The sequence below is a fragment of the Ceratotherium simum genome, chromosome 9 (assembly GCF_057802395.1).
Source record: "Ceratotherium simum simum isolate JZ-2026a chromosome 9, ASM5780239v1, whole genome shotgun sequence".
In the NCBI taxonomy this organism is placed as follows: Eukaryota; Metazoa; Chordata; class Mammalia; order Perissodactyla; family Rhinocerotidae; genus Ceratotherium; species Ceratotherium simum.
The window spans coordinates 67,114,989-67,142,085 of record NC_141908.1 but is presented as its reverse complement, the minus strand read 5'-3'; the positions used below and the strand labels follow the sequence as shown (position 1 = coordinate 67,142,085).

Genomic DNA, 27,097 nt, shown 5'->3' with positions numbered 1-27,097 from the left:
AGAGGAAGATATAGAACCAGGGATGTGCATTTTAAATTGGTATAGACAGGAACATTTTAAATGATGATAGGAAGGATCCTACAGAGAAGAGCCCGAAGATACTGGCGAGAGGAGTATAAGGTTCCTGCAAGGCAGGAAGGGTTGGGATAGAGAACAGGTGGAGGCACAGCCGTTTGTTGGGTAGATGGACGCATTTCTCTTTCTAGTGGCGAGAAGGGAGAAAAGAATGGGTGTACCTACAGGTCTATTACAGGTTCTGGTGTTGGAAAGTGGGGGCAGTTCTTGGCCTGATGATTGTGATCCCTCCATGAAAAGCCCAGGTCATGAGCTGAGAATGGGGCAAGGAGAAGGAGGTGAGAGATTTGTGGGACAGGAGAAATGTTTAAAATAGTCTTCAGAAGTTCTCAGAGGGGCCGGCCCCATGGCTTAGTGGTTAAGTGCGCACGCTCCGCTGCTGGCGGCCAGGGTTCGGATCCCGGGCGCGCACCAACCACCGCTTCTCCGGCCACGCTGAGGCCGCGTCCCACACACAGCAACTAGAAGGATGTGCAACTATGACATACAACTATCTACTGGGGCTTTGGGGGAAAAATAAACAAATAAATAAAATTAAAAAAAAAAAAAGAAGTTCTCAGAATGGACAAATGAGCTGCCTAATGAGATGTAATAGAAGTACCAGGTATTATCGCTCAGGAGCGTGAATCTCAACTAAATCGTTTAGTTTCTCTACACCTTAGTTCTCTTATCTGTTAAAGACGGCCCTGTCTAAACCAGGCCTCTGACAACAACAAAAACAAATTGAGTTATTTCTGGATGTAGCTACCATGAAGAGCCAGTAAAAGCTGCCTTCTTTTAGTATTGCTGGTGGGACATTACCATCTAAGAGTTCAAAACAATGTTAATATTACAGTTTAAAATATCCAAGTTGTTCTTTCCAGTATAATCTCTCTTTCTCCAGAGTGTCAATTTGACTAAACTGGTTATATTAAGCTACATACTTAAGTAAAAAGTCATGTAATGAACTTTAAAACCACTACATCATACAATAATAAAGCAGCAGAGTGTTTTATTTTTATATAATCACCATTCAGTACATACTGGTACATTGTGAAATATTACATTTTAATCTCCTTTTCAATAGAAAGGTTTTCTAAGGAAATGACTTGGAGCCGTTCACATTTATCAGATGCCTTTTCATTATTCTTTTCCATTTTTGCAATTCTGGATCCAAACTGCATGGCCCGTTTTGGCAGAAGAGCAGAGGCCGTTAAACCAAGTTCTACTGCTGCAAGACGCAAAATTAATTTGTCACCAATTCCACGGGGTAAAGTCAAGTTTGCCTTTTCCCAAACTGGTAGGGAATTTAGAAAGGAGACAACATTTTCATCCAGGAAAGGAAATCTAAAATATATAGATAAATATAATCACTATAAAAAAATAAAATCAATCTGTTACGATTATTTTGCACTTTATTCAATATGTTAAAATTTATAGTATAAAATTAATTTGGGGAGCACTATTTTTCTCAATTAAAATATTCTGGGTATTTACACAATTTTACAGCTAAAGTTTAATCACATTAAAAAAGTATTTCACAAGTGACTTTTTTAATACATATGCTACAAAATAAACTTTGCCTCAATAAATAAATAAATTGGTGTCAAGAAATAATTTCAAATTGTTTCACAAGATATCTTTGGGGATGCCTTGAAAATAAGCATGGTCTTAAGTCAATTATTCAATCTCTGTCTCTTCTTTATAATGTCTAAAGAAATAGAACTTTAGGGATATGAAACCAATATAGAAGGGCTCTACAATCCTGACCTTGTGAAATATTTTCTAATGGTATCAAAATTGTTTAATTATACTTAAACATTTAAATAATGACAAATCGGTGTAACAGAACAAAGTATTAGATTAAAAAAATAACTTTCTGCCCTTTTGGCTTCCCTAATTTCTTATAAAATTCTGTTCTTTTTTCGTTTAAAATACTTTCACGCTCCCCCCCACTCCCATTCCTCAAAATGCAATACAGTTACACTAGTGTTTCTATTTTATTACATCTTCTAGCTCAAGTAGAGAGACTGGAAAGGGTAAGGGCATTTGTTAAATAGAATATTTTATAAAAATGAATTAATTGTAAAAGCAAATTAATTTACATATAAAAGAATCTAATCAATAGATTACTGTTAATATGTATGCCAAAATACATGATAAATTGATTCTTTAGATCTAGCCACTATAATGGTATTTGTTAAATCACAATTCTGTATTAGCTGTTTTAAACATTCTTCATATGCACTTTAACCTGAGGGTATCACATAGGGCCTTTAGAATTAACTGCTTTGACTAAATAAAATAAATTCCCTTTTCTCTGACCTAGCTGAAGAAACGGACTGAATTTCTCTCTCTCACACACACTCACCCTTCAAAGGGAAAGCATTTTATAGATTTTGTATTCCGGCATTATTTATCTCTTTATAATGAAATTTTGAAAATTATCATAGAATAACATAGTAGACAAAATTTTCCATGTGTCAGAACTGGTGACATGAGAATGACGACAATGTAAAGGCAGCCACGGTTCAGTGGAGAGACGGAGACAGAGACAGAGGCAGAGATGAGCAGCAGTGACGTCTCAGAGCAGGCGTAGCCTTGTAATAAACTACCACTTGCTAAATTCACCCATTTGAACAAATTTCTGCTCTTCATAAGTAAATGACACATCTTCCTTTACCCTTAATGCTGTAAAAAGTTGTATTCAGGCACTTGTTTACTACCATCAGAAATATGTTGTAGGTAAAAATAAACCTCTGAGATTCAAAAAGAATACATGTAATGAAAATGCCTTGATCTCTTTGAAGGTTAGGTAATCTGTACATATGACTAAATTGTGTTCAAAAAACACTGAACAGAGGGGAAGCCAGTACTGGAACCACCATTTAAGTCAGTATGGATCTATATATACAGAAATGTCTCTAGAGACAAAACCAGGTTTATAACACTGGAGGAGAAAGCTTGGGAGTAGGGCCTATGCCCATATTGGGAGAAAAGCAAACATTTCAAACAAAACAAAACCCTTTAAATACCCTCTCTCAGTATTTCACCTCAGTTTTATAGTCTTTTTCATGTAGTCTTAAAAGCAATCATGTCATTGTATCATCTTTGGAAATGACTGGCAAGACAGTTTTTGGAGAATGAGTTCTAGAAAACTGTTCCTCTGGCTCCTTCCCAGCTTTGCTTCTGACTGCTGTTTGTAATAAAAAGCCAAGATGTTATTGTTGCTACTGTTATTCATTTGAACAGTCTCCAAAAAAAAAGGAACCTAAAAATCTAATTTCAGAGTCTATTGTTTTTACAAAATTACCCAGCAACACTCAGATAGATACTTAGAATTACCTTGCTTCTTTTCCATGATCACCAATAACTCTGTCATCACGACCAAGATTTCTAGAAGAAATTCGACCCAGTTCCATCTCGATTTCCTTATTCAATCCTTCCAGCCCATGTGCCTGAAAGCGAACGCGATGACGAGAATAACCTGCAAGTTGCTCATCTGCACCAATTCCAGTAAGAACTACCTGTAAGGTTCAAAGAAATCCATATAAAAAACATTATCTATTACACAGTAAGGACAATAACTAAGATAAAAGCAAAGCTTAAAAAATCATAATCTCGGGGCTGGCCTGGTGGAACAGTGGTTAAGGGCGTGTGCTCTGCTTTGGGGGCCCGGGGTTCGCAGGTTCGGATTCCGGGTGTGCACGGATGCACCGCTTGTCAAGCCATGCTGTGGCGGCGTCCCATATAAAGTAGAGGAAGATGGGCACAAATGTTAGCCCAGGGCTGATCTTCCTCAGCAAAAAGAGGAGGATTGGCATCGGATGTTAGCTCAGGGCTGACCTTCCTCACCAAAAAAAAAAAAAAAAAAAAAATCATAATCTCAAAGATAATATTTTCAGAGAAAAACTACAAGGCAAAGTCATAAAATAGTAAAATATGCCCAATTTTTAAAGTCATATATATTGTTATAGTTTAAATGCAACTAAAATATGCTATATTCTTATAACTTAAATGCTAAAAGCTTTAAAGGTTAAAATTAGGTCTCAGAAATTCTTCCAAGCAGAAATACTGTGCCATACCTTTGCATTGCTCTGATATGATTTCACTTCATCCTGGGTCACTAACCAACCAACTCCTCTAGAAGCGAACCAGACTGCACAGCCAATACTATCATCCAACACCGTATCCAAGGGCTGAACTAAGTGGCATATTTGAGTTGTTCTGAGTTTTTGCAGTTCTTCCAGAGAAACGTTAATTTCAACAAAATTCCAAACCCGGGAAGGGTTAGCAGCTTGCAGTTCCTTTAGTCCCGCTCTTCCTGTGATTCGATCCGGTACACTGAATTGTCTATCAGGACTATCAGCAGCAGCAGCAACACTTTTAGAGGATTCTTCAGAAGGTATTTCACAGTGATTTTTCTTCTTTCCACTTTTCTTGTTAAAACTATTTAGTGTGGGCTTTTCTTTAGTCATGAAAGCCACATTGAGAAGATCAATTGGTTCATCTAAAGGAATATGACGGTCAGCAAGGGTTGCAATAACCATGGAATCAATACCCCCAGAAAACAGGATGGCCACATTTGCTTTTCTATCACAAGTTTTTGAAACCTCACTTGGTGTCAGGCTTCCATCTCTAGGTAAACACAACACACGTCTCTTGACTGCCATACTCAGGACATTAATGAACTGCTGAACTACTTCCTTCATGTGTCCATCGGTAAGAAAGACCTGAAGTGTCTCTCTTGTAGGTGGGACGCTGGAAATGTTACTGCAATGAATCTCAAATGGAGCTTGTGGCAACATCATATTTAAAGGAACGACAGGTTCTTTAAGATAGAGTTTGGCTTCATTTGCTACCACTGACACGAATGTTGGCAAGTTTGCTGCAATTTGAGTCAGGCTATCAACACATTCTTTGGTAACATTCTCTCTAGAAAAATATTTCCAAGGATACACTTTTAAAACCACAGATTTGGAAATGGCAGTAGACTTGAGATCAATTCTGAAAATTCCAGATGCTGGAACTTCTTGCCACTGATTGGCCACTCCAGATGTTTGGGCACCAACTGAAGAGAGGCAGAAATTCTTGCCCAAATTACTAAAATGCCAAAGCAAGCTACGGCGACCAAAAAAATCCCTACCAAACCATAAACAATGACTAGATGCTTGATAATATATAAAAGACCAAGGACCTTGGACTTCTGAGAAGAGTGACAAAATATCAGATTCATTCTTACAAGAGGTAAGATAATCAAACATTATTTGAGTATCGTTTTCCTCAGCTTCAACCTTTATTCCACTAAACACTTCTCCATTCCACAGCAACACGTTGCCTCTTTCATCTTCCACAGGCTGGGCAGTCAACACACCTCTTAAGTGAAGGACATGACCAGAAAATAAACACTGGTAGTTAATATTAGACTTTAACAACTGTTTACTACTATTGGGTCCCCGTCGTTTAAGATTATACAGCAAATCCTCTTTCCAATCTTGGCTGAAATGCTCAACAGAAAAGCATACAGAACAACAAATGCCACACATTGTTCTGTGAAAACAAGTTGACTATTTCTTGATTTTGGTCTTCTCTGAGTTTTCTATTTCTTGGTATTCTTTTTTCAGCTCATCTAATATATCTGTGAGGGGAGGGGAGAAGAAATATTAAGTAAAATAAAAATTCTTGGACCTGTACCAAGTAATTCATAGGGCAACATAGGCTATTTACCAAGAGCAAACCATTTGAGCACATGCACTGTGTTAGAGTAAATAATAATTTACAACAGGCTTCTAACGACGGATGTTTATCTTTTAGGAAAATAGTTTCCGTTTATTAAATGCTTATGTTGGCCCTGGCGCAGGGCTATGCACTTTATATATACCATCTTATTTAAATGCCACAAGACTCTGGAAGCTCAAAGTAATTCACTCAAAGTCACAAAGGTAGAAAGTGGTAGAACAGTTTTTCATAACTAGATCTGTCTAAAACTCTAAAGCACATGTTAATAATTATTGCTTTCTAATGCATCTTATGTATTTTTAATTGATTTTTACTGTAGACTCATCTTTGGAAGGCTAATTTGAAGAAAACCAAATCACCGCATTAATTTTATTAACAGGTATACCACCGTCCAATCTTTAGCTATATAGTTAAACATTCAGATATAGATAGTATAATTCATGCACTACCATAAATTTCTACAGAAAGCCTACAAAAGACTTTCTGTGTGTTTCCAAATAGCATCCCAAAGAAACTTACTTTTGCTTTCAGAAAGCATTTCTGTTCGGTCTGCAAGAAAGAATATGTTGCTGTTCTGTTGCTGCCTATATACTTTCTGCAAAACATAATTTAGGCTAATATCATGATTTGATCTAAAAAGTAGATGTCAAATCTCTGAACCCTATTATTGCTTATTCTTGAACTTTAGTAACATATACCTTAGCAAATACAAATAAACAAAAGTCACCCATTATCCTACCATCTAGAAACTGCTACCATTCACACTGAGGTGACACTTTTTTCTCTGCATATACCACAATACCATTTCTCTTTAACAAAAAAGGCTACTGTAACTACAGACTTATAATTTGCTTTTATCATGAACAATATATTGAGAACACTTTTTCTCAGTAGTAAGTGTTCTTTTACATTACTATATGAGTATAACATACTACAGTTTATTTGGTCGTCCTCAAGTTTTAGACATTTAAGTTGTCACCAACTTTTCACTATTATAAACCAATGTTGTGATGAACGTCTTTGTAACTAAATCTTTGTGCACTCCCATGATTCTTTCCTAAGTATTAATTCCTATAAATGGAACTGCTGGGTCAAAGTGTTACACAGTTTTAAGCTTCAATAAAGCAGTCTGCCAACTTGCCCTCTAGAAAGTTTGTATTAATTGTGCCTTAACTTCTAATATTCCACAAGTGACAGTATGAGAAATGTCTAACCTGTCAGTTATCAAATTATCTTTAAAATGCTGTAAAGGGCTCAAAATCATTTCTTCCTGAACTTTAAAATGTAATTTTTGATAGTATAACTACACATGAAGTAGTAGCTTGCTTGTTATGAATACATTAATGGAAATAGCATTAAATAACCATGTTAAATATTTGGAAGATCTGTGTAAAAAATTTTTGGCAGGGAGGGGAAGCATTTATCTTTTTTGTTTTTCCAACAATTATCCACATTCACTTAGAAATAGTCTCCACTCTTCTCAACATAAAATTCACTTATTTCAAAAGAAAATACCACATTCAAGTATAAAATAAATAACATTACTGATTATAGCTCCAAGATACCACACTACAATTTGTATCATTTGGTTCAAAGGTAATGTGAATTGCACATGATGGGGAAAAGATATCATCAACTATGATTAATCCATAGATATCTATATATGATATATATATAAAATCTTGGATGCTTTTCACTGTTGCAATTTAAAAAGATGCTGAAATCTTGTAAATTTTAATATAAATATAAGTCATATATGATTCTTTTAACTTCTGTATATAGTTAATAAGATACAATCAAACCCTCCCACATACTATTCAGAATTACTCCAATAACTCACCCTGTTCTTCTTCAGGTTAGAAAGTTCATCCACAACAATTTTTTGTTCTTTAATCTATTGAAATAAAGAAAAACATCTTAAATCAGAGGTTCTCAAAGTATGCTCAATGAGGGTGCTTTAAAATTAGAGAGATGGGATAGGGGCCATAACGGGCAGTCTGTGACTATGCGGACTCTTGTCAACAGCAGTCTGGGGCGAGGAGCGGGAGACAGAGTTGGAGGAGGAAACAATGATTAGACTTGCCAAGTGTTAGCCCATTGAGCCCAGCCACGGAGTTTGGTGTTGGTAACCAGCATCCAGGCAAGGGCGGTAGTTACTAAACAAGGTTTATACCTTTTAGTTACACAATATGCACACAAAGTAATACCAGTTTTTCAATGATTTATGTTTTAGCTTTAAAAAAAGAAAAAAACCCAGCAAATGGAATGAGGGGTGAGTTACTCGCCCCCCCCCAATACCAATGGTTTTCATGATTTATGTATAAATGGTGCAGCCAGACATTCAGAACAAGCAAGTGGTACTAAATGCCCTACCTGGGGCAGTAAGACCTATCACTTTCCATCTTTGCTTTATTCCTCTTTATATCTCAAAGACTAACACAATGCTGGCACTGTTGAACTAGGCCTCGAAATAGGAGAGGGCTCCACTAAGTGGAAACAAAGTTTTTTTTCTAACTCTTTTCAGTAAAAGTAGTTATTCTGTGAACATGACTGATTACATAGTATCACTATTGCCTCTAAAAGCAGGTTTTATAAAATCTTTGTCCTACCTCAGGAACCTCAGGCATCTGTCATACATCAGTATAAGTGGCTTGCTCTGGTAGTAATCAGAGTGGGCTGTATGATGTTTGAAAATTCACCCTTGGCCCGGGGGGGGGGGGGGGGGGGGGGGGTTATTAGAGACTTGCCCAAGATGTCACTGTTAGTTTGGGACAGAACCAAAGTAGAATCTAGGACATCTAACACCTGAAAAGCTATAACCATCCCCATCTCCTATATATTTTTTAAAGGTTTTGTCTGTTTATGGCAGTTAAGATATATATTATATTGCCCCCACCTCCTGCCCCCTTTTTGGATGGAGGAGTGACAATCAAATCCGTGTTTTAGGATCATTGCTCTGGCTGATGTGGAGAAGAGAATGGAAGGTAATGATGGACGAGGAGAGACCAGTTAGGAAGCCTTTGCAGGGTAGATGAAGGCGGCTGGTGATAAACGGACATATTTGAAATGAGCTTCAGAAGTAGAACTGATAGGACTTCGCGATGGACGTCAAGGATGGTTCCCGGGTTACTGGTACGGACAACTGGATGGTTGGTGGTGACATTTTCTGAGATAGAGAACAGAGGCGGCAGATCTGGGGTGGGCAGTATTTCTAAAAGTTTAAATAAAGAGAAAAAACCCCAACCAAATCTCCGCCTCACTGCCTCCTGGGTCTAATTTCGGTGCAAACTTCAGGGTCTGCCTTAACTGTAGCTGTCGAGCGCTAAGAATACAAAGAGCGAAGCAGCTGGGCTAAGCCGAGAGCGGGCCACGCGGCCGCGGCAGACCTCCCCCGGGGCTGAGCGGCGCTCCGTCCCGAGCCTGCGGGCCGCTCGCCTCGTCCCACACTCACCTTGTTGCTAAGATCCTCTTTGTGAGGGGCTGAGTCGTCGGTAGGGACCAGCCCGGCGCCGTCCTCCGGGCGTGTGCCCCGGCTAGGCATCTCCACCGAGGGAACGGTACGCGGGACGCGCAGCGCAGCTGACGCCCCAGGTGCCTCCCCAGGTGCCTCCCGCCTCCCGCCTCCAGCCCTCAGCCCCCAGCCTCCGCGCGTGCGCGCTCCCAGCGGCTCCACCCCCTCGTTTCCTTCCCCATGAGTCCTACCAATAGCTTCTGCGCACTCACTGGAACGCCTGCGCAGTCCGGGTTTGGCGTGGGAGCAGTTCCGCGCGTGCGCACAGATGCTTAGGAAGCGCGTGAGCTGAGCCTGGTTGTGAAATCGGAGAGGTTCCTGAACTGTCCGCTAGCGGATCGGCTGTGGAAACGGCCTTGTGGTCTCCACTCCCTCGCGTTCTGTAGACTGTGTTATATGCGCCCCCCAGTGGTCAATATAAAGAATAGAAGCGCAGTAGAACTAGACAATATTTATTATCTAGGCAAGGATATGAAGCTAGGCACAGATTTAAGAGACACGTTTTTGGCAACAGAACTGTACAGACTTGGTGAAGTTTTTGTTAACTTGTTATTGGAGTTAAAAGATAAATACAGAATGCCCGGTTAAATATGAATTTCAGATAAATGAATGATTTTTTAGTATAAGTATGTCCCTTGCAATATTTTCAGAATCTCGCTCCAATGAGAAAAATTATCCAAGACTTGGAAATAGGCGAGACATTACTGGGTGTTCTTTCACAGCTTTTCTGGGCTTGACCTTCTATTGACTGGGGTATTTTAACAATTCTGGAGAGGCAGAGGTAAACGTGCAGATTTTTGTCTGGCAGAGATGCAAATAATTTCTATCTGGTGGGCCAGATAACCCCACAGATTATGATTTATTGTTCTGTAATATATTAAGCAGTTTTGTATCTAACTCTGCAATCCTATCCTAACGTTTCTTTATTATATATGCCTAGCTTCTCATAAACTCTCTGAATTGGTTTTAACATCTTACCTGTTCCCTCATTAATTAACGAGCTGAATAAAACTTTGACCTATGTTCATTTTACATGTGTATGAGAGACGTGGTTTTATATTTTTGAAAATTATACTTTAACATAAGAAATCTTAAGTTTCCATGGAGATGCCCAAGTGAGCTCATGTGATGGAGCCAAACTGTATGGCTAAGGAAGTGTATGTCGTGGGTTGTTTCAGTCCAGGCATTTCTTTTATTGCCTCTTACAGTAAATCCGAAGTGGTTATAGAACTGTTTACTGTATATTTTTAATTTTTACTGATTTTTAGAAATTTTGGTTTTGTTTCTGATTTACGCATGGCTGATAAGTTATTATACATGGGTAGCAGCAGTGATTGGGAATTTGGTTTTATGGTCTAATGATTTGGTGATATCTGTTGGATGATGGAGATCTAGTCTCTATTAGAAGAGAGATGACAGTGAATCCAGTTTTTCAGTCTTTTTGTTTGTCCTTTGTGAGCTCAAGTTAATTAAGAATTTCATGCTCACTGGAAAGGAGAACAGGTTTTTGAGATCTGGGCTAGTGAGTTTTTGTGTTTACTTTCACCCTGGGATTGAGGTTGTAAAACTGAAGCTATAAGCTCTCTCTGTGTCTATAATTTAGAATAGCCTTTATATCTTGTTGTGTGAATGTAAAATGTTTTCATACTCCTGGAGGGTATTAATAAATTCCATTGTAATGTCTCTTAAATTAGAGGAACTCTGTTCTGATTGGTCTACAGACACAAATATGCATTTGTGTAAATCTCCCAATTTAAAAAAAGCCCAGAATTTCTTTTTCTTTTTCTTATTTTTTGAGGAAGATCAGCCCTGAGCTAACATCCATGCCAATCCTCCTCTTTTTGCTGAGGAAGACCAGCCCTGAGCTAACATCTATTGCCAATCTTCCTCCTTTGTTTTCCCTTTTTCTCCCCAAAGCCCCAGTAGATAGTTGTATGTCATAGTTGCACGTCCTTCTAGTTGCTGTATGTGGGGCATGGTCTCAGCATGGCCAGAGAAGCGGTGCGACAGTGCGCGCCCGGATCCAAACCCAGGCTGCCAGTAGCGGAGCACGTGCACTTAACTGCTAAGCCACCGGGCCGGCCCCCAGAATTTCTAATACTTTGAGAGCTAGACTTATAAGAAAAAAAGTCTTTCTTACAAAAGCTGCTAGCTTAGAAATATTTGAAGAATCCAAATTTATAAAATTAAGGTGAGTCTTTGGAGAAATCAGGCTAGATTAATAATTTTGGTTTAAGAAAGAAAAGGCAATTATATATCTTTTCTATATTTATCAATGTTAAGTAAAATACAGGTACTTTTTAAATGACACTTAGATTTGTTTTCTCATGAAGAGATTAGCTAATCTGAATTTCCTATGCTCTTTATGTTGGTTTACTGATTAAATAAGCTAGCATTACTGCTATGGAATATTTAAGTTTATGAAAAATGTAAATTTGTGTTCACTAAAATGAGTAATTATTCAGACAGACTTTTAAGATCAACAGTAATTATGTTTTATACCATATAAGTTTAAACATAATTCCAAAATATTTAGGTAATTAAAACTCTGAGGTAATATTAAATTGAGTTAATTAATGATTAATCATTAGATAACTAGATAATTTACTTTTAAAAGTTGAATCCTGAAACATTGATTAATAGAAGCATAATTTTAAGTTTATATACTTTTGCTTCTTGTTTTTATTTGCCATAGAATAGCTATCCTTTTGGGCCATGTTAATGGACATGTTCATTTTTCCCACTTTCAGAAGGTTTAAAGGGAGTGTGTGTGGCTGTAGACAGTTGTGTTATGTGTACTTATGAGCTTTATTTGCTAAAATGCTTGCATATGACTGTTCTCAATTATCTACCTCCAGTTCTTTCTATGAAATAGAAGTTATTAAATTGGTTAAAAGTTATAACTAATGTGAGTGGCTAAGATCACATTAGGGGCAAGAGTAACAGAGAATGCAAGGTAATGGGATGAGCCTTGTTTGCAAGGAAAAAGATAGTTCTAAAGTAAAGTATCCTTTTGTTCCAGAATATGAAAGAGCACAGTGAAAGATGAAACTTGAGGAAGTATAGCAAGTTGGAGAAGGTTTGATGAAAGCGGATTTTATTTGCCTTGATTTGTAATACCTGATCCTGAAAAGAAACTATGAAATATGTTAAAACTTTGGCAAAACGCAGTTTTGAAGCTTTATTCACAAGATAATTATTTTTTTTAAACTTTACTTCCAAATATTATATTAATTAAAAACTAAAATTTGGCATTCTTTTAACCCATCTTCTGGCTCCATTCACCAACACCTTTAGAGTTCACCACAGTTGAGCTGGTGGGAACCTATGAACACACCTCCCCTGACACATGGGAGGTCATTTTATTAGTGCTTGGAGGTAAAGGTGAGGCTTATCTGTAAAGCTGAAGAGACTGAGCTTCAAATTAGTCTCTAATATGTATGGCATATTAGTCTTCTTTGTACCCCACCTTCTATGGCAGTGGCTGGCAGAGTGGGAGCTCTGGGTAATGTTCGAATTGACTCTTTGACCCACAATCATTTCCATTTTCAGTGGCCGGAAACACTGCTGATGGGTCTACAGCTGTTCACCTTGTTCTGGGGGTGAGTTGTTGCTTATGGCTCTGCCTGGTTCTAATGTTTCTGTTTATTTACAGGGGCCACCCAAGATGACATAATACTAAACCAAGTGGTGATGGTCATATTAGTATGGTGCTAAACTGTTTTCAAAGTTCTTTGACATTTTATCTTATTTTTTCATGTTTATCCAATTGCTTCTCTTTTCCCCTTCAGCTGCTGTAATTCCTGCATTGGTTGAAGTCACGCTTTAGGGATACCTGGTATCGTTTGTCTTTTCTGGTTCAGGACTGCCCATCTGCAGCCCACTGCACAACTAACTAGGCTGTTTCCTTCTTTCATTTAAGTCCATTGTTGTCATGTATCCTACTTAATAGGATAATTTTGTGTTTATCAATGCTATTTATGCCCTTCCTCTGATGCTACATTCTTAATATATTTCATTGTGTTTAACAATACATAGTTCACTGTTGAACATTTTGTGGAAGTGATGTGTATTATTAACCTGGATTCCAAGGTTGAATGAATAGTTTCCTCAACCACTGTGTTTTTCCTTGCCTTCTCAGTATACTCTAACAGATTTATTTCTAGCCACATAAGTCTCCTTCCTGTCTCTCCCAATGAGGTGTGAAATAGTGCTGTGGTTCCCAAGTATCAGTTAGTCTGTGGGTGCCCTTCTCAGTATATCAAAGCCCCTGAAAATCTTGTTCAGATACCTATAGATTTCTCAGTCTTTTCCCCAGATTTACTGAATCAAATCTTTGGGAATGGGATGCAACTGTCTGCTGCATAACATAGTTATGCATTTAACCTATAACCAAAATGACTGGGCTTGAATTTTGGCTTCTACATTTATTACAAGTGTGACTTTGGTATCTCATTAGCCTCTCAAGCCCCAGTTTCCTAATCTGTAAAATGGGAGTAATAATAGTGCCTACCTCAAAGGGTTGTTATGGGGATTAAATGAGTTAATATTTGTAGAGTGGTTCTAACAGCTTTAGGCACATAGTAAACACAATCTGTGTGTGTTTAATAGATAAATCAGAAGCTCTGCCAGACAAATTTGACACAAGTAAGGTTTATGAACCAATGCAGTGGACAGAACCAGGCTGTGAAATGCTTGGCCCATTTCTTATTGAAGATATGTCCTCTCTTCTAGTGCTTTCAACAGGACTAGGGCTGGAGGCACTTTTGGTTGTCACAGTAATTGGATGGTTCTGTTATTTCTGATGGGGTAGGACTAACTGGGAGCCAACTGAAAGGAGACAGACTGAGCGACAGACTCTTTTAAGAATCCTAGATGAGCAGGTCAAAGGGTGGTCTCAGCAAGCAGACAGAACTGGAAATTGCATGGGGTGGGAGTTGGGATGGGCTCTAGGACCAAATAACCAGAAAGTAAAATCAAAGAGGTATTATTGTAATCTATGTAGGTGATTTGCATCATGAATTCTGTCAGAGGTGACAGGCCCGAGATATTGGACTGATGTTTATAAGCAGGGGTACTACTGAGTTCTTATCACATGGGCATTGCAGAGAGGAGGCAGAGTCTAGTAAGGAGGCACACCAGGCTGGTCTTGGTCCCTTAAGGGAAATAGCTATCCAAGCACTGGGCTGGAGATGGGTCAACTCTTTCTACCTGAGGTAAGATTGATTCTGAAGCTTAGCTTCAGCTATGGAATGTGGAGATCAGGCACCCCTGGCTCCTGCAGCCAACATCGCTTTGGAGCTCTTGTGCAGGATAGGAACTAGGGTGAGGCAAATGAGGTGCCTGGAGTGCATGATTTAAGGATGCACTCTTAGGGTCCTGTGAGTGCCTTTTTAAATTTTCCACCCTGGGTACTCATACGTCTCACTCTTGTCCCAGCCCTGCTCTTGTACCAACTGCATTTGAAGACTTCATTGTTCGTATTTCTGTCTTACAATTTAGTGGTCAGTGTGGCTTGTGAATGACACCAGTGAAAGATGATTCATATGTTGCCCATGTATCTTTACATATCTGACAGTTATGAAAATGGTTGAGTAAAATGATCTTTTCTTCTTCTATAACTTCTGTCATATTGGTGCCATAGTCCATCTCTTTCCCAAAGACTAAGGACGTGCTTAAAAAGTTTTAATCTACATTATTAACAAAGCAAAATTAAATATAGCCGTCTCTGTGAGCTAGATCACAGTGAATGGCTGAGTCAGTTAAATAACGTTATGAAATGTTTAATATCTGAAGGGTTGCAAGTAGGGATTAGGCATTTACTGTTACCAAATTTGCATGTAGATACTTTTAAAACATGTGGAAATGTGTCCATCAGAGTGAATCGACAGAGACAAAGTCCAAATGATGTATTAGTGATAAATATTTATATATTCAGATAATGTTTTTGTTTATAGAATGTCTTCATTATAATGCAGAGCTCTTCATCGCTGGGTATTTTTATCGCAGTTCTGATTGTTAGCTATTAAAATTTTAAAAAACTATTAATCAAAATCTGTTTATGGCAACAATGTAACTCTATGTTGGTGTTTTAATTTTTTTTCTTTGTGAAGCAACGAGCCAGGAAAATACTATTTGTATTATCACAGTGTAAGCAAGCAAGTTAGTTCAGTTTACCTGGGTTTGCTTGTAGGTTCTGTTGTTTTAGTGTTAAAAGCATTGCTGTGCTGTGATTATTGGCTTGCCCTAGTAAAACAAAACAAAACAACACATGGATATGTGTCTGTGGTTCCCAGGGATTTTATAGTGGAAGCTGGGTGTGCAAGACTGAGATTAAATTCTGGATGACCAAAGCCATACTTATTGCTGGTTTAATGTCTTCATCATAGGTGACATAGATGTGGCTGCCGCTACAGTTGATCCTGTGTGGTTGAGGCCTCTTGGCAGAAGGGGCACAGGATAACTTTTGCAGAAGAAAGAAGGTATATGGGGGCAGAGGAAGAGGGAGGAGGTGAAAGAGTATGAAGTTGGGCAGTCAGAACTTGGGAGACTGTTTCGTTTCAAGAACCGGGAATTATGATCATACCACTGGTACTAATATTTGAACTAATTGTGATTTTACTTAGAGTCAAGTAAATGAAGACAAAATACAACTAGGTAGAGTTCCCCGTGAATATAACTAGGCTTTCTTCTACAAGATACATGGTTTAATTCAAGTGTTTGGTTGAACTAAAGAAACTTTTATCCAAGTGTGAAAATTTCTGTCACGAGACTCACAAGACCCTGAACCATTTTTTCATTTCTTCAGTTCAGGAATTCTTTTATTAATAAATTTTGTTTCCTTGAAAAACATAAACTATTTCATGAACTTCCTAAGCATAGTAACTTAAGTATTATATCCCTTGTGATACACGAGGAAGGTTACATATTAAGGGAAGAACTAGAAAGGATCTGGTGAGAAAGGGGTATTAAATGCACCTGAAACCAGCTATCTGAAGCTGGTGTAATATTTTATAGCCCTTTATTAGAGTGATAAGCTCTGTTTCTGAACTCTACAGTATCTCAATTTTTCTTCTTTACTCTTTGTGCCTAGCTGTTTTTGATTCTAAAATTATAATTTCTGATTAAAAGGCCTCGTCATAAGAGTTTATCTGATCCCTACTGATAAACAAAATGCATCAACAAAGATCCTATGGAATTCATTGTTTCCTCTTCCATATAGATGGGAAATTATTCAACACCCCAGGATATGTAAATTCTAGTCTAAAAATGTGGAATCCTAGCTTCTAAATCTGAGATAGTTCTGATTCACTATCTAATTCACTATATAGTTCTAATTTATTGAGCAAGTTTCAAGAGCTCTGTGCCTCAGTTTCCTCATCTACAAAATAAGGATAATAGTAAGCACCTGCATTATAAGAGTGTTATGAAGCTCCCTAAAGGATTACTTAAACACAGCTAGGATAAAAAGAAGAGACATAAACTAACGTTGAAAATCCCATGGATCTGGAATACTCAAATAGAAGTTATTAATAAAGTTTATAGGAATTAGAATTTTAAAAGCTCTTTTATATTTGAAGACCTAGTTCATCTGTAAGGACACAGTCTTATGTGCCGCCCAGAAAGACATTTTTTTATAATATGTGTATCTCAAGCATCAAGCGTCACAGAAGCAAAGAACCTAAAAGTTAAAACATATGGCCCCCAATTCAATTCATGACTATAGGGTTTTAACTTAACCTCATTAATCTTATAGTCTCAGAATAAAAATACCAGCGTTGCTACCAACAGTATGATTTCTTTTTGCTTTTGGAGACTATCTCACTAAATGTGTACAGTTAAATTATTGTGCTTTAAAGTAATTTCAGATAGTTTCTCTTGATGGATTTTAGGTAATGCTTTATAAAACATAATTTTGTTTTATACTTAGGCAAAAATTTACATGGTTCCAAAGTAAGTATACAAAACAGGGTATTTTCAGGGAAGTTTAGCTTCTATTTTTGCTCATTCCACCCTTCCCACCCTCCCTCTATAGAGAGTCATTAAATTTTTTTGCATTTTAAAAAATTAAAGTACAATTTCATACTTTTTAGTGTCCTGTCCTGTGAGTTTAGCAAATGCATACAGTCGTACACGCATTTCAATCAGGATATACAAAAGCTCCTGTACCCTGGTAAGTTCCCTGTGCTCCACCCCACAGCTTCTGGCCACCACTTGTCTGTTTTCTCTCCCAATAGTTTTGCCTTTTCCAGAATGTCATATAAATGAAATTGTACATATAAAGTCTTTTGAGTCTGGCTTTTTTAACTTAGAAAAATATATTTAAGGTTCACTCATGATGTTGTGTGTATCATTTTTTAAATTCCTGAGTATTATTCTATTGTATGAATGTAACATAGCTTGTTTATGTATTCCCTAGTTGAGGGTTATTTGGGTTATTTCCAGTTTTAGGTGATTACGAATAAAGGTTTTGTAAACATTGGTGAAAAGATTTTTGTGTGAATATAAGTTTCATTTCACTTGGGTAAATATTGAGTTGTGAGATTGCTAGGTTATATGGTAACTATATGTTTAATTTTATAAGAAAGTGTTTTCCAAAGAGGCTGTAATATTTTTTGTTCCTACCAGCAATGTATGAGGGTCCCAATTGCTCAGCATCTTTACCAGCAATTGGTATTATTCTTTATTTTAGCCATTTATTATTTATTTATAGCCATTTATTATTCTTTATTTTAGCCATTATAATAGGTGTGTAGTGGTATCCCATTGTGGTTTAATTTGCATTTCTCTAATGATGAGTGATGTCCAATATTTTTTTTCCATATGTATGTTTGTCATCTGTATATCTTCTTTGGCGATGTGCCTGTTCAAATCTTTTGCCTATTTTATGTTGGGCTGTATGTTTTCTTATTATTGAGTTTTGAATGTTCTTTATATATTTTGAATACAAGTCCTATGTCAAATATGCAATTTGCAAATATTTTCTCCCTATCTATGACTTGTCGTTTTATTCTTAACAATGACTTCTAAAGAGCAGAAGTTTTTAATTTTAATGAAGTCTGATTTATTGATTTTTTTTCTAGAATTGTAATAGTTTGAGATTTTACATTTAGTCCTGTAATCCCTTTTGAGTTAATATTTGTAATGGGCATGAGGTATGGATCAAGGTTCATTTTTTTGCGAATGGATATCCAAATGTTCCAATACCATTCGTTGAAAACTATCCGTATTTCACTGAATTGCCTTTAAACCCTTGTGAAAAATCAGTTGTTCATATACATGTGAGTCTGTTCCTGGACTCTTAATTCTGTTCCATTGATCTAAATATCTGTACTTTCTCCAGTACCACACTCTCTTTATTACTGTAGATCTATAGAAAGACTTGAAATCAGGCAGGATGAATCCTCCAATTTTTTTCTCCTTTATCAAAATTGTCTTGGCTATTCTAGTTTCTTTGCTTTTCCATATAAATGTTTGATTGTTGATCTCTACCAAAAATTCTACTGAGATTTTGATTAGAATTATGTTGACTCGATAGATCATGTTCAAGATTAAGAACTGACATTATTGTATATGAGAATTAACAACATTGAGTCTTCAAATCCATGAACACAGTATATCTTTCCATTTATTTAGGTCTTTTTTATTTATGTCATTAGTGTTTTCTACTTTTCCACATACATATCTTGCACTTGTTTGGCAATACATGTCTTTGCACCTATTTATACCTGAACATTTTATGGGTTTCAGTGCTATTGTAAATGGTAGTTTTTTGGTTGGTATTTTACTTTACAATTGATCACTTCTAATATATAGAAAAGGTATATATTTCTAGTATATAGGATATGACTGATTTTTTAGATTGATCTTGTGTTTTGGGAGCTTATTAAACACACTTATTAGTTCTGGTAACTTTTTGGTAGATACTTCAGGATTTTTTGTGTAGAAAATTATGTTGACTGTGAATAGACAGTTTTATTTTTTATTTTTTTGTCTTATTGCACTGACTAGAACCTCCATTATGGTGCTGACTAGGAGTGGTGAGAACACACAGCTTTGCCTTGTTCCTAATCTTAGGGGGAAAGCGATCAGTAATTACGTGTGATATTAACTGTAGGAATTTTTGTAGATGTTGATTATTCGATGGCGAAAGCTGATAGTTTGTTGAATAGATATTGAATTTTATCAGGTGATTTCTGTGAGGTCATCATATGGTGTTTCTTCCTTAGTCTGTTGATATGATGGATTAACTTGATTGCTTTCTGAATGTTGAACCAGACTTATATTCCTGGCATAAACTCCACTTGGATATGATGTATTACCTTTTAATATTTTTTTGGATTCAATTTGCTAGTATTTCGTTGAGAATTTTTACATCTTGAGAGCTACGAGTCTGCAGCTTTATTTTCTTGCAATGTATGTTTTCTGATTTTGATATTAGAGTAATGCTAGCCTCATAATATCAGTTGAGAAGTGTTCCTTCCTTTCTATATTTTGGGAGAGTTTGTGAATTAAGTAGAATTTGCCAGTGAAGTCACCTGGGCCTGGAGTTTTCTTTGTTGCATGGTCTTTAAAAAAACATTATTTCAATTTCTGTAATAGATATAGGACTGTTCAAGTTGTGTATTTCTTCTCGAACTTTGTCTGTGTCTTTCAAGGAGTTTGTCCCTCTCCCAGGCCTGTACCATAAGGCAGCCTTGCTCAGATCTCTTGCCTTGCCTCATTGTGAGTATCAGTGGTTACAAATTCTCCTTGAACTTATGGCTTCCAGAGGTTCTATACTGTCACATTAGTACACGTTTGACTTTTAGCAATTCATTGAAAAATTTAGCTGAGTTCTTCCTCCTAGCTTATATGGTGTCTGGTGGGCTCTGTCCCAGACAAGAAGTGCTGTGTGCTGACTCTCACTGAAGGCTCCTGACTTTTCTTATATTTTGGTTTAGTTGGTTGCCCTGTGAACTCAATTCTCTAATACATTCAAGAAAAGTTGTGATTTTGCAGATCATCCATTTTTTGTTGTTGTTGTAAGTGGGAGAGTGACTTTCTGTTGGGCTTTCTACAACCTAAATGGAAGTTTGAAGTTTAATAATCATTTTTTTTTTTTTAAAGATTTTATTTATTTATTTTTTTTCCCCCCAAAGCCCCAGTAGACAGCTGTATGTCATAGCTGCACATCCTTCCAGTCACTGCATGTGGGACGCGGCCCCAGCATGGCCGTGGAAGCAGTGCGTAGGTGCACGCCCGGGATCCGAACCCGGGCCGCCAGCAGCGGAGCGCGCGCCCTCAACCGCTAAGCCACGGGGCCGGCCCTAATAATCATTTTTTAAAAATCATCTTTAATTTTTTCTTATAAGCTAATGTTTATGTATATTTTCATATCCTCTTTCTGTTAGATAAATGATGACATACTATACATACTCTCTTTCACTTTGATTTTCTTATCTGATGTTTGTATCCTGGAGATCATTCCACAGTCACGTATAGTAATATTCTTCTTTTCTTTTTATAGCTGCCCAGTACTCCATCATGTGTTGTACCATAGTTGATTCAGTCATCCTTCTATTTTGGGACATTTGGGCTGTTTCCATTCTTTTGCTTTTACAAGTAGTGCTGCATACATCATTACTTATTTTGTTTTTTTTTAATTTTTATTTTTTTATCATTACTTATTATTCTTTGTCCTACACTTTACTTCTAACCTTTAATCCCTCTTCATATGTTTAATGCAACATTTATTTTTTGCAATCAATATGGATATATTTTGTGGCGCTCTGCATCTAGAATCCCACTCGTTTCTTCTTGTTGAATTCGATGCCTAAGCCAGAGGTTCCTGTTCTTTTTCAGTTCACAGCATCCTTAGCATCTCCATAATTTTCTCATTTGTCCTCGAAGCCAAAAAAACCCCAAAACTAACAAACAAAAAACCCAACAGTTCTTTTTAGTAAGTAGTTAGGTCCTGACAACTTAATAAGTATTTGTGTTTTAACCACTTAGTAGCTGCTTGAAAAAAATAATATATGTAAATTGAAATAGAAAATAATATTTTAATTTTATTCTTAAATAACCACAATTACTAATGGGTTGTGTATGCCTGGTGGGCACTGCATAACTTCTCAAACCTTGGGATCAGATTGGACACCACCACCTTCATTTCCTGTTGCTCATTAATTTTCACGAGGTACTTGTTCTTTATCCCAGCAACCACCAAAAACACAGCTTTGCAAAGAGGTGACATCATCAGAATAAATATAATATGATCTAATGTTGAAACTGTGAATACCTCGAGCAACTAGTTCAAGCCATGTCCAACAGATGTCATGTATCACTATGTTTCCCTTGAAAATTTAAAATAGCCCATGGTGCCCCTGTGAGTTCACTCTGACACCCCAGGGCACCTTAGTGCACAGTTTGGGAATCCATGGCCTTGCCGTCTTGCTGCTGTAATCATTAGAGACAATTAAAAAACCTGTGACCTAGCAATACCTTCACTTCCAGGTGAGCCTTGTTTGAATTTAAGAACCACATTCTGCTTTCTGAGCACATCAATATAGTCACATTTTCCCCATTTCCTATTACCATTCTTCTACCATTTTGTTCCCAAAAGACCCAACTCTGAGTCTGCTCTATTAGCCTAGAAAATCGCTTACCACCTTCTTACTTCCTTATCTATATGATCACTGTCTCAGTCCACTGGAATACAGTAATTTCCTCATCTCTATTGACAATTCTCTAAACTTCTAAACTCAACACTTAAAAAACTAAAAATAAATCTTGTTAATACCTTGTTCCTTATGACCAGCGTGATATCACTGAGTGCAGAATTGGGAAGACATGTGTAGTCACACACTATAGATGTAAAAACCTAGAGAGCATAGATAATAGTAAAATATAGTTAAAAAATTAGCATGTGATGAGTTTTTAGTATTTAATAACTTCATTTTGAATATAATTTATTTAATTGTAAATTTATATAAGTTAATTTAAAATAATGGTCGTGTTTAACAGCCAGCTTATAAAATTGCTGAAAATTGAACAGGCAGTTTTAGCTGGCTCCAGCCACCATGCTTCCTAAGGCTAAATTTTCAGTTGCTATAGAATTAAAAGGCCAAAGAGCATGGGAGATTTTTGGCTCATGTTCATTTTGTCAGCTTGTTGCTACATCTTAGACTTTACTTTGTGATTATTATTGCACTTGCCTTGATTTCTGTTTCAATCTTGGATTGCCCACTGGAGCTTGAAATCGGCCATGGCTGGAGTATGTACACCACAAAAATTGGCAAATCTTCCACACCACGTTGCCCCAGCCCACAGAGGGCAGTTGTTAAACATTATTAGCACACCACTGTTCTGTTTGGGATATAATTTAAAAGTGAAATAAAAAGCTATGTGTAAAGAAATGTTCATATCAGAATTATTATTAATTGCAAAAAACTGAAAGTACTTTAAATGTTAAATTACAGATCAGGGCTGGTTAATAATTTATGGTTTATCTCTGTGAAACACTATTCAGTCATTACAATAAACATAAGATATCTAGACACATGGAATAGTGTGGCAATATAAAATAATGTTGAGTGAAACTATTATGATTATGTGAAAGTTATATATATAAAGGGGTAAAAATGGGAAAATGTCACAGAAAATTTTAAAAAGTTGTTTAGATGGGAGCACATTACATCCAGAAATTATTTTAGTTTCAATAATTACTCATTTAGTTTTATATATTTTACACAACGTAACTTCTTTAACTCTATGGAAAGTCTTTTGTATTTTTATCTTGTTACAATGTTATTTTGAAGAGATGAATTGTGGGAATAAGAAAACTTTAGCGATCTTGGCAAAAACAGTACATAATGACCCTGGAAACTAAAATGCTAATACTAATAATAGTATATTCATAAATAGTCAAGTAGAATTAAAAAAATCAATGTGATTCTGAGCATGTATAGAAGACTTTATCGGGAAGATAGGCATTGATTTGGGCTTTGAAGAATTGGGGAAATTTCAGAAAGGTGGAATGAGAAAATATAAGAAGTAAAATGCTGTTTTAAAACTATCAGCTCTAAGATAAATTAAAAAATCATTATTAATGTTCATGGTATTGAAGTGAAGACAAGGGAAACAAAGAAACAGTAATAAATGGATATAGAATACTTTATTTTGAACTTATATCAATTCCATATGAAGTTGCTATTTGAAGGCATCATAATTTATTTCTGCATGATGGAACTGGTAACTGTCACACTGATAGATCTATTAGAAGGAAATATGTTTTTTGGTTCAGTTAATTCAATTCCACAAGCATTTATTAAGCAGTTATCTGAGCAAAGCACTATAGAATCATCCATTTACAGGCAATTAAAATTTAACTGATTCAGAGAATATTTGCCACATCATTTCACCTTAAAAAGAACTGTTAACCATATCCCTTCTTGATCTTCTTATAGAAGTGCCTCAGTTTGGAGGTTTAAGATCAGAATAAAGATAATATCACTCATGGTGGGTTTCTGAGGTTTCATTTTCAAGCTGGGTTTAGAGAAATGGCATTATTAAAAAATAATAGCTTGTCCTTCTAGAATGTTTTACCGTTTATACTATACTTTCACATCTATTAATTTATTGTATTCTTAATTGACTATTAAAGTTGACTGGAGAGATCTTTAGAAGAAAAATCAAATGTTTTTTCAACTGTACAATACTTAAATAGAAGTAGCCATGCTGCCGTTTATCCAGTGAGGAATTTAGTTCACAGAAGCTTTTCCACTGTTTCTGAATAGGTTAAAGAAAAAAGAATAGTGTATTCTTAAGACACTTTCCAGTTTATAAGCATTTTAGCATATGTCATTTCATTTAATCTTCAGCAGTCCTGTGAAGTAGGTATTATTTTGCTTGTTTTATAGCTGAGGAATCTGTAGCTCAAAGAGATTCAGTGACTCACTGAAGGCCATACTGCAAGAGAGTAAGAGGGTCAAGTCTTATTTTCCTCGGGAAGAATTATTTATTTTTAGTTGCCAATGTCCACAATCATGGCGTACACTTATGCATTCTAATGGTGTGTTCTTATTAGCAAGACTCAAGTCATAATGTAAACATAATGTTTTAGGGGAGGGAGAATATACACATTGGTAGAAGAGGATGTTAATACAGCCCTAAGTTAGATGGGAAAGCAGTTAACTTAAGGAGTAGCAGCATTTCTGGCAACGTGGCATAGGAAGTGAATGGAGCTGTGGTACCCAGAAGACCTAGATTTGTGTCTAGCATCGCTATTGACTTTCTTGCTGTGTGAACTGGGACAAATTATTGAGCCTCTTTTAGCCTAGGTTTTCTCCTCTGGAAATGGGCATAATAGCCCTTACTTAATAGTGTTTTTGTAAGCATGAAAAATATCCTGAAAAACCCAGCATTGAATAGTCCCTCAATTATTGTCAACATGTTGTTAGAATTATGCTTCTATTAATTTTTTGTGTAAAATTTTAAGAAATAATTATATATTTAATTAACACAGAACATTTAATTAACATTTTAATTAACTGTTCTACATATATATGCATGTATATACACACACAATTATATCATATATAAATTAAACAGCTGTAGTTTGCACACATTTTTTAATATTCAGCCTTTTTAAAAATTAAATGATTTCAATATAGACTTTTCACATACCAACAATGTCCACTTACATATGTAGTTTGTATAATTATTATTTTTCTTGCTTATATGCCTGCCACCAGATTGGCATATCAAAGTTTCCTTAATCATTTTATACATGTTTTGCTTTTATGAACAATACTGCTTTATCATTTATGGGATCGTTGACTACTGTACACCCACATATGGTACATAGTGTGGCAATATACCCTATGAGACATTTTAGACTTGGGCTCGAATTCCAGCCCACTTATTTACTCACTTTGGGATCTCGGACAATTTTTTATTAATTTCTCTAGAATCAGTTTCCTCATATATAAAATGGGAATAATAACGTCTATTTCAGTCTCAAAACAATAAAGTTCTATACCCCTACTGAAGGATACTAGATGTTAAAGAGAAATACAAGTAGTAAGAGACTGAAGCTTAAGCATTGAGTGAAAAAGTTGAACTGCCAGGCAGGGAACAGTGCAACATAGTCCAGGCTCTGGGACGATGAAGTTTAGAGGGAAGAGAAATGGAAAATATATCTTTTAAGGCCCAAACACTGCTCCATATCTCTGTCCCATGCAAATAAAGCTAACTCTCTGAGTGTTGCTGTTGGCTGTGGTTCTGGGCTCTGCGGCTTAGGTAAGCACTAGGCTGGCTGGAGGTGGTCTGCTACCCTTGTGGGGCACCCACCTGGTGGTTATGTTATTCAGCAGCCTCTGTGCTCTCCATTAGGTGCCTGCCTTGGGGTACTCCTGCTGTGTACCTGACATGCCTCAATAAGGATTGTGCTCCCCAGGCAGCTCTAAACCAGAGCAAACAGGTTGGGTGGGGAGCCAGACCAAGGTTTGTCAGAGGTAAAAACTGAGTAATTGCTATTGTTTTTAGAATTATTAAAGAGAGACATCACCTGATAGGTTAGGTTAATCCTTATCTTATTTAATTTCTTAGCCAAATTAGACACTTTTGACTATCTGTGTCCAGTCTCTAAATGTTGGAATTAATCAGGGCTTAGTTATAGACCTTCTTTTCCTAACTTACACCCTGGTCTTGGGCGACCTCATCCATTCCTGTGACTTTTAATCTATCTAAATGCCAACAGCTCAGCTTGATCCTGACCACACTCTCCTCTGAGACTTAAACCTGTGTATCCAAATGCTCATTTTATATCCTGACATACATGTCTTATACGTATCTCGTAGTTAACATATCCCATATGCTCATCTATCTATCTATCTGTCTATCTATCAAACAAAATCTGATAATGGGAGAGAGTATACTATAGTGTTTAAGAGCGTGGTCTCTGGAGTTATATCCTATTACTAGCTGAGTGAGTTTGGGCAAATCACCAAATTATTTGAAACTTCAGTTTTCTCAACTGTAAAATGGATATTAAACTAGTCCTACCTCAAAGAGTTGGGTGAGTTCCGAAGGAGAGAATTCATTTAAAGCACTTAGTAGAAAATGGTTGTCATTGCTAACTATCATGATTCTTATTGTTGTTGTTTTTTGCTCAAAACCATTTAATGGCTTCTGATAAAATAAGAAATCCTTTAAATGACCTACAAAGTCGACCTACAGCTGTAGACTCATTTCCACCACTCATTTCCTTCCTTATACTCGTGTTTCACTGGTGTTTTTCCTACGAGAAATCAAGCCGCACAGTACCCCAGGGCCTTCGTGCATCTGGCTCAAGATACTCTTTCATTCTTTTCAGTGGTAACTCCCATTCTTTCTTCGGGTTTTGGTTTAAATGTTAGATCCAGAGAGGTTTTCTCTGATCTTCTGATTTCATTTAGGCCCCCTTTCTTCTTTCTCATCTATAGCGGTTGGTAACTGTGCATTTATTTGTAGGATTACTTGCTTAGCTGACTCGTATGAGGGCAGAGACTCTGACTGTTTGTCAGGAACCTACATCACTATTAAATATTTACCAAAAGTATGGGTGAATAGTTTTATTTCCTGACCAACCAAAATGTTATACTTGTAGCTCTGGGGATTTGGAAAAAAGACAGGTTGATAGAGAAAGAAGGCATATATTAAAAAAAAAAAAGCCTCTAAAACAAATTATTAGGATGTGTTTTTAAATAATCAACCCAAACATTTTCAGGTACAGTTAAATAGATTTGATACATCAAGATGATTTCCAGGAAA

At 36.6% G+C, this 27,097-nt stretch overlaps 2 protein-coding genes across 2 annotated transcripts; both read right to left on the bottom strand.

The window, feature by feature from the left end:
- Positions 1 to 1,041: 1,041 nt before the first annotated feature.
- ASNSD1 (asparagine synthetase domain containing 1) lies at positions 1,042 to 5,600 on the bottom strand. The gene is made up of 3 exons (XM_014784678.2): positions 4,140 to 5,600; positions 3,400 to 3,581; positions 1,042 to 1,401 (listed from the first exon to the last, which is right to left on the bottom strand). Exons 1-3 carry the CDS (start codon positions 5,598 to 5,600, stop codon positions 1,116 to 1,118), a joined length of 1,929 nt encoding a protein of 642 aa, XP_014640164.1. The 3' UTR covers positions 1,042 to 1,115.
- Positions 5,549 to 9,419, bottom strand: ASDURF (ASNSD1 upstream open reading frame). Its single transcript, XM_004426726.2, has 4 exons — positions 9,245 to 9,419; positions 7,634 to 7,687; positions 6,313 to 6,388; positions 5,549 to 5,692 (listed from the first exon to the last, which is right to left on the bottom strand). The coding sequence occupies exons 1-4, from the start codon at positions 9,332 to 9,334 to the stop codon at positions 5,622 to 5,624; spliced, it is 291 nt and encodes a 96-aa protein (XP_004426783.2). The 5' UTR covers positions 9,335 to 9,419; the 3' UTR covers positions 5,549 to 5,621.
- Between the last annotated feature and the right edge of the window lie 17,678 nt (positions 9,420 to 27,097).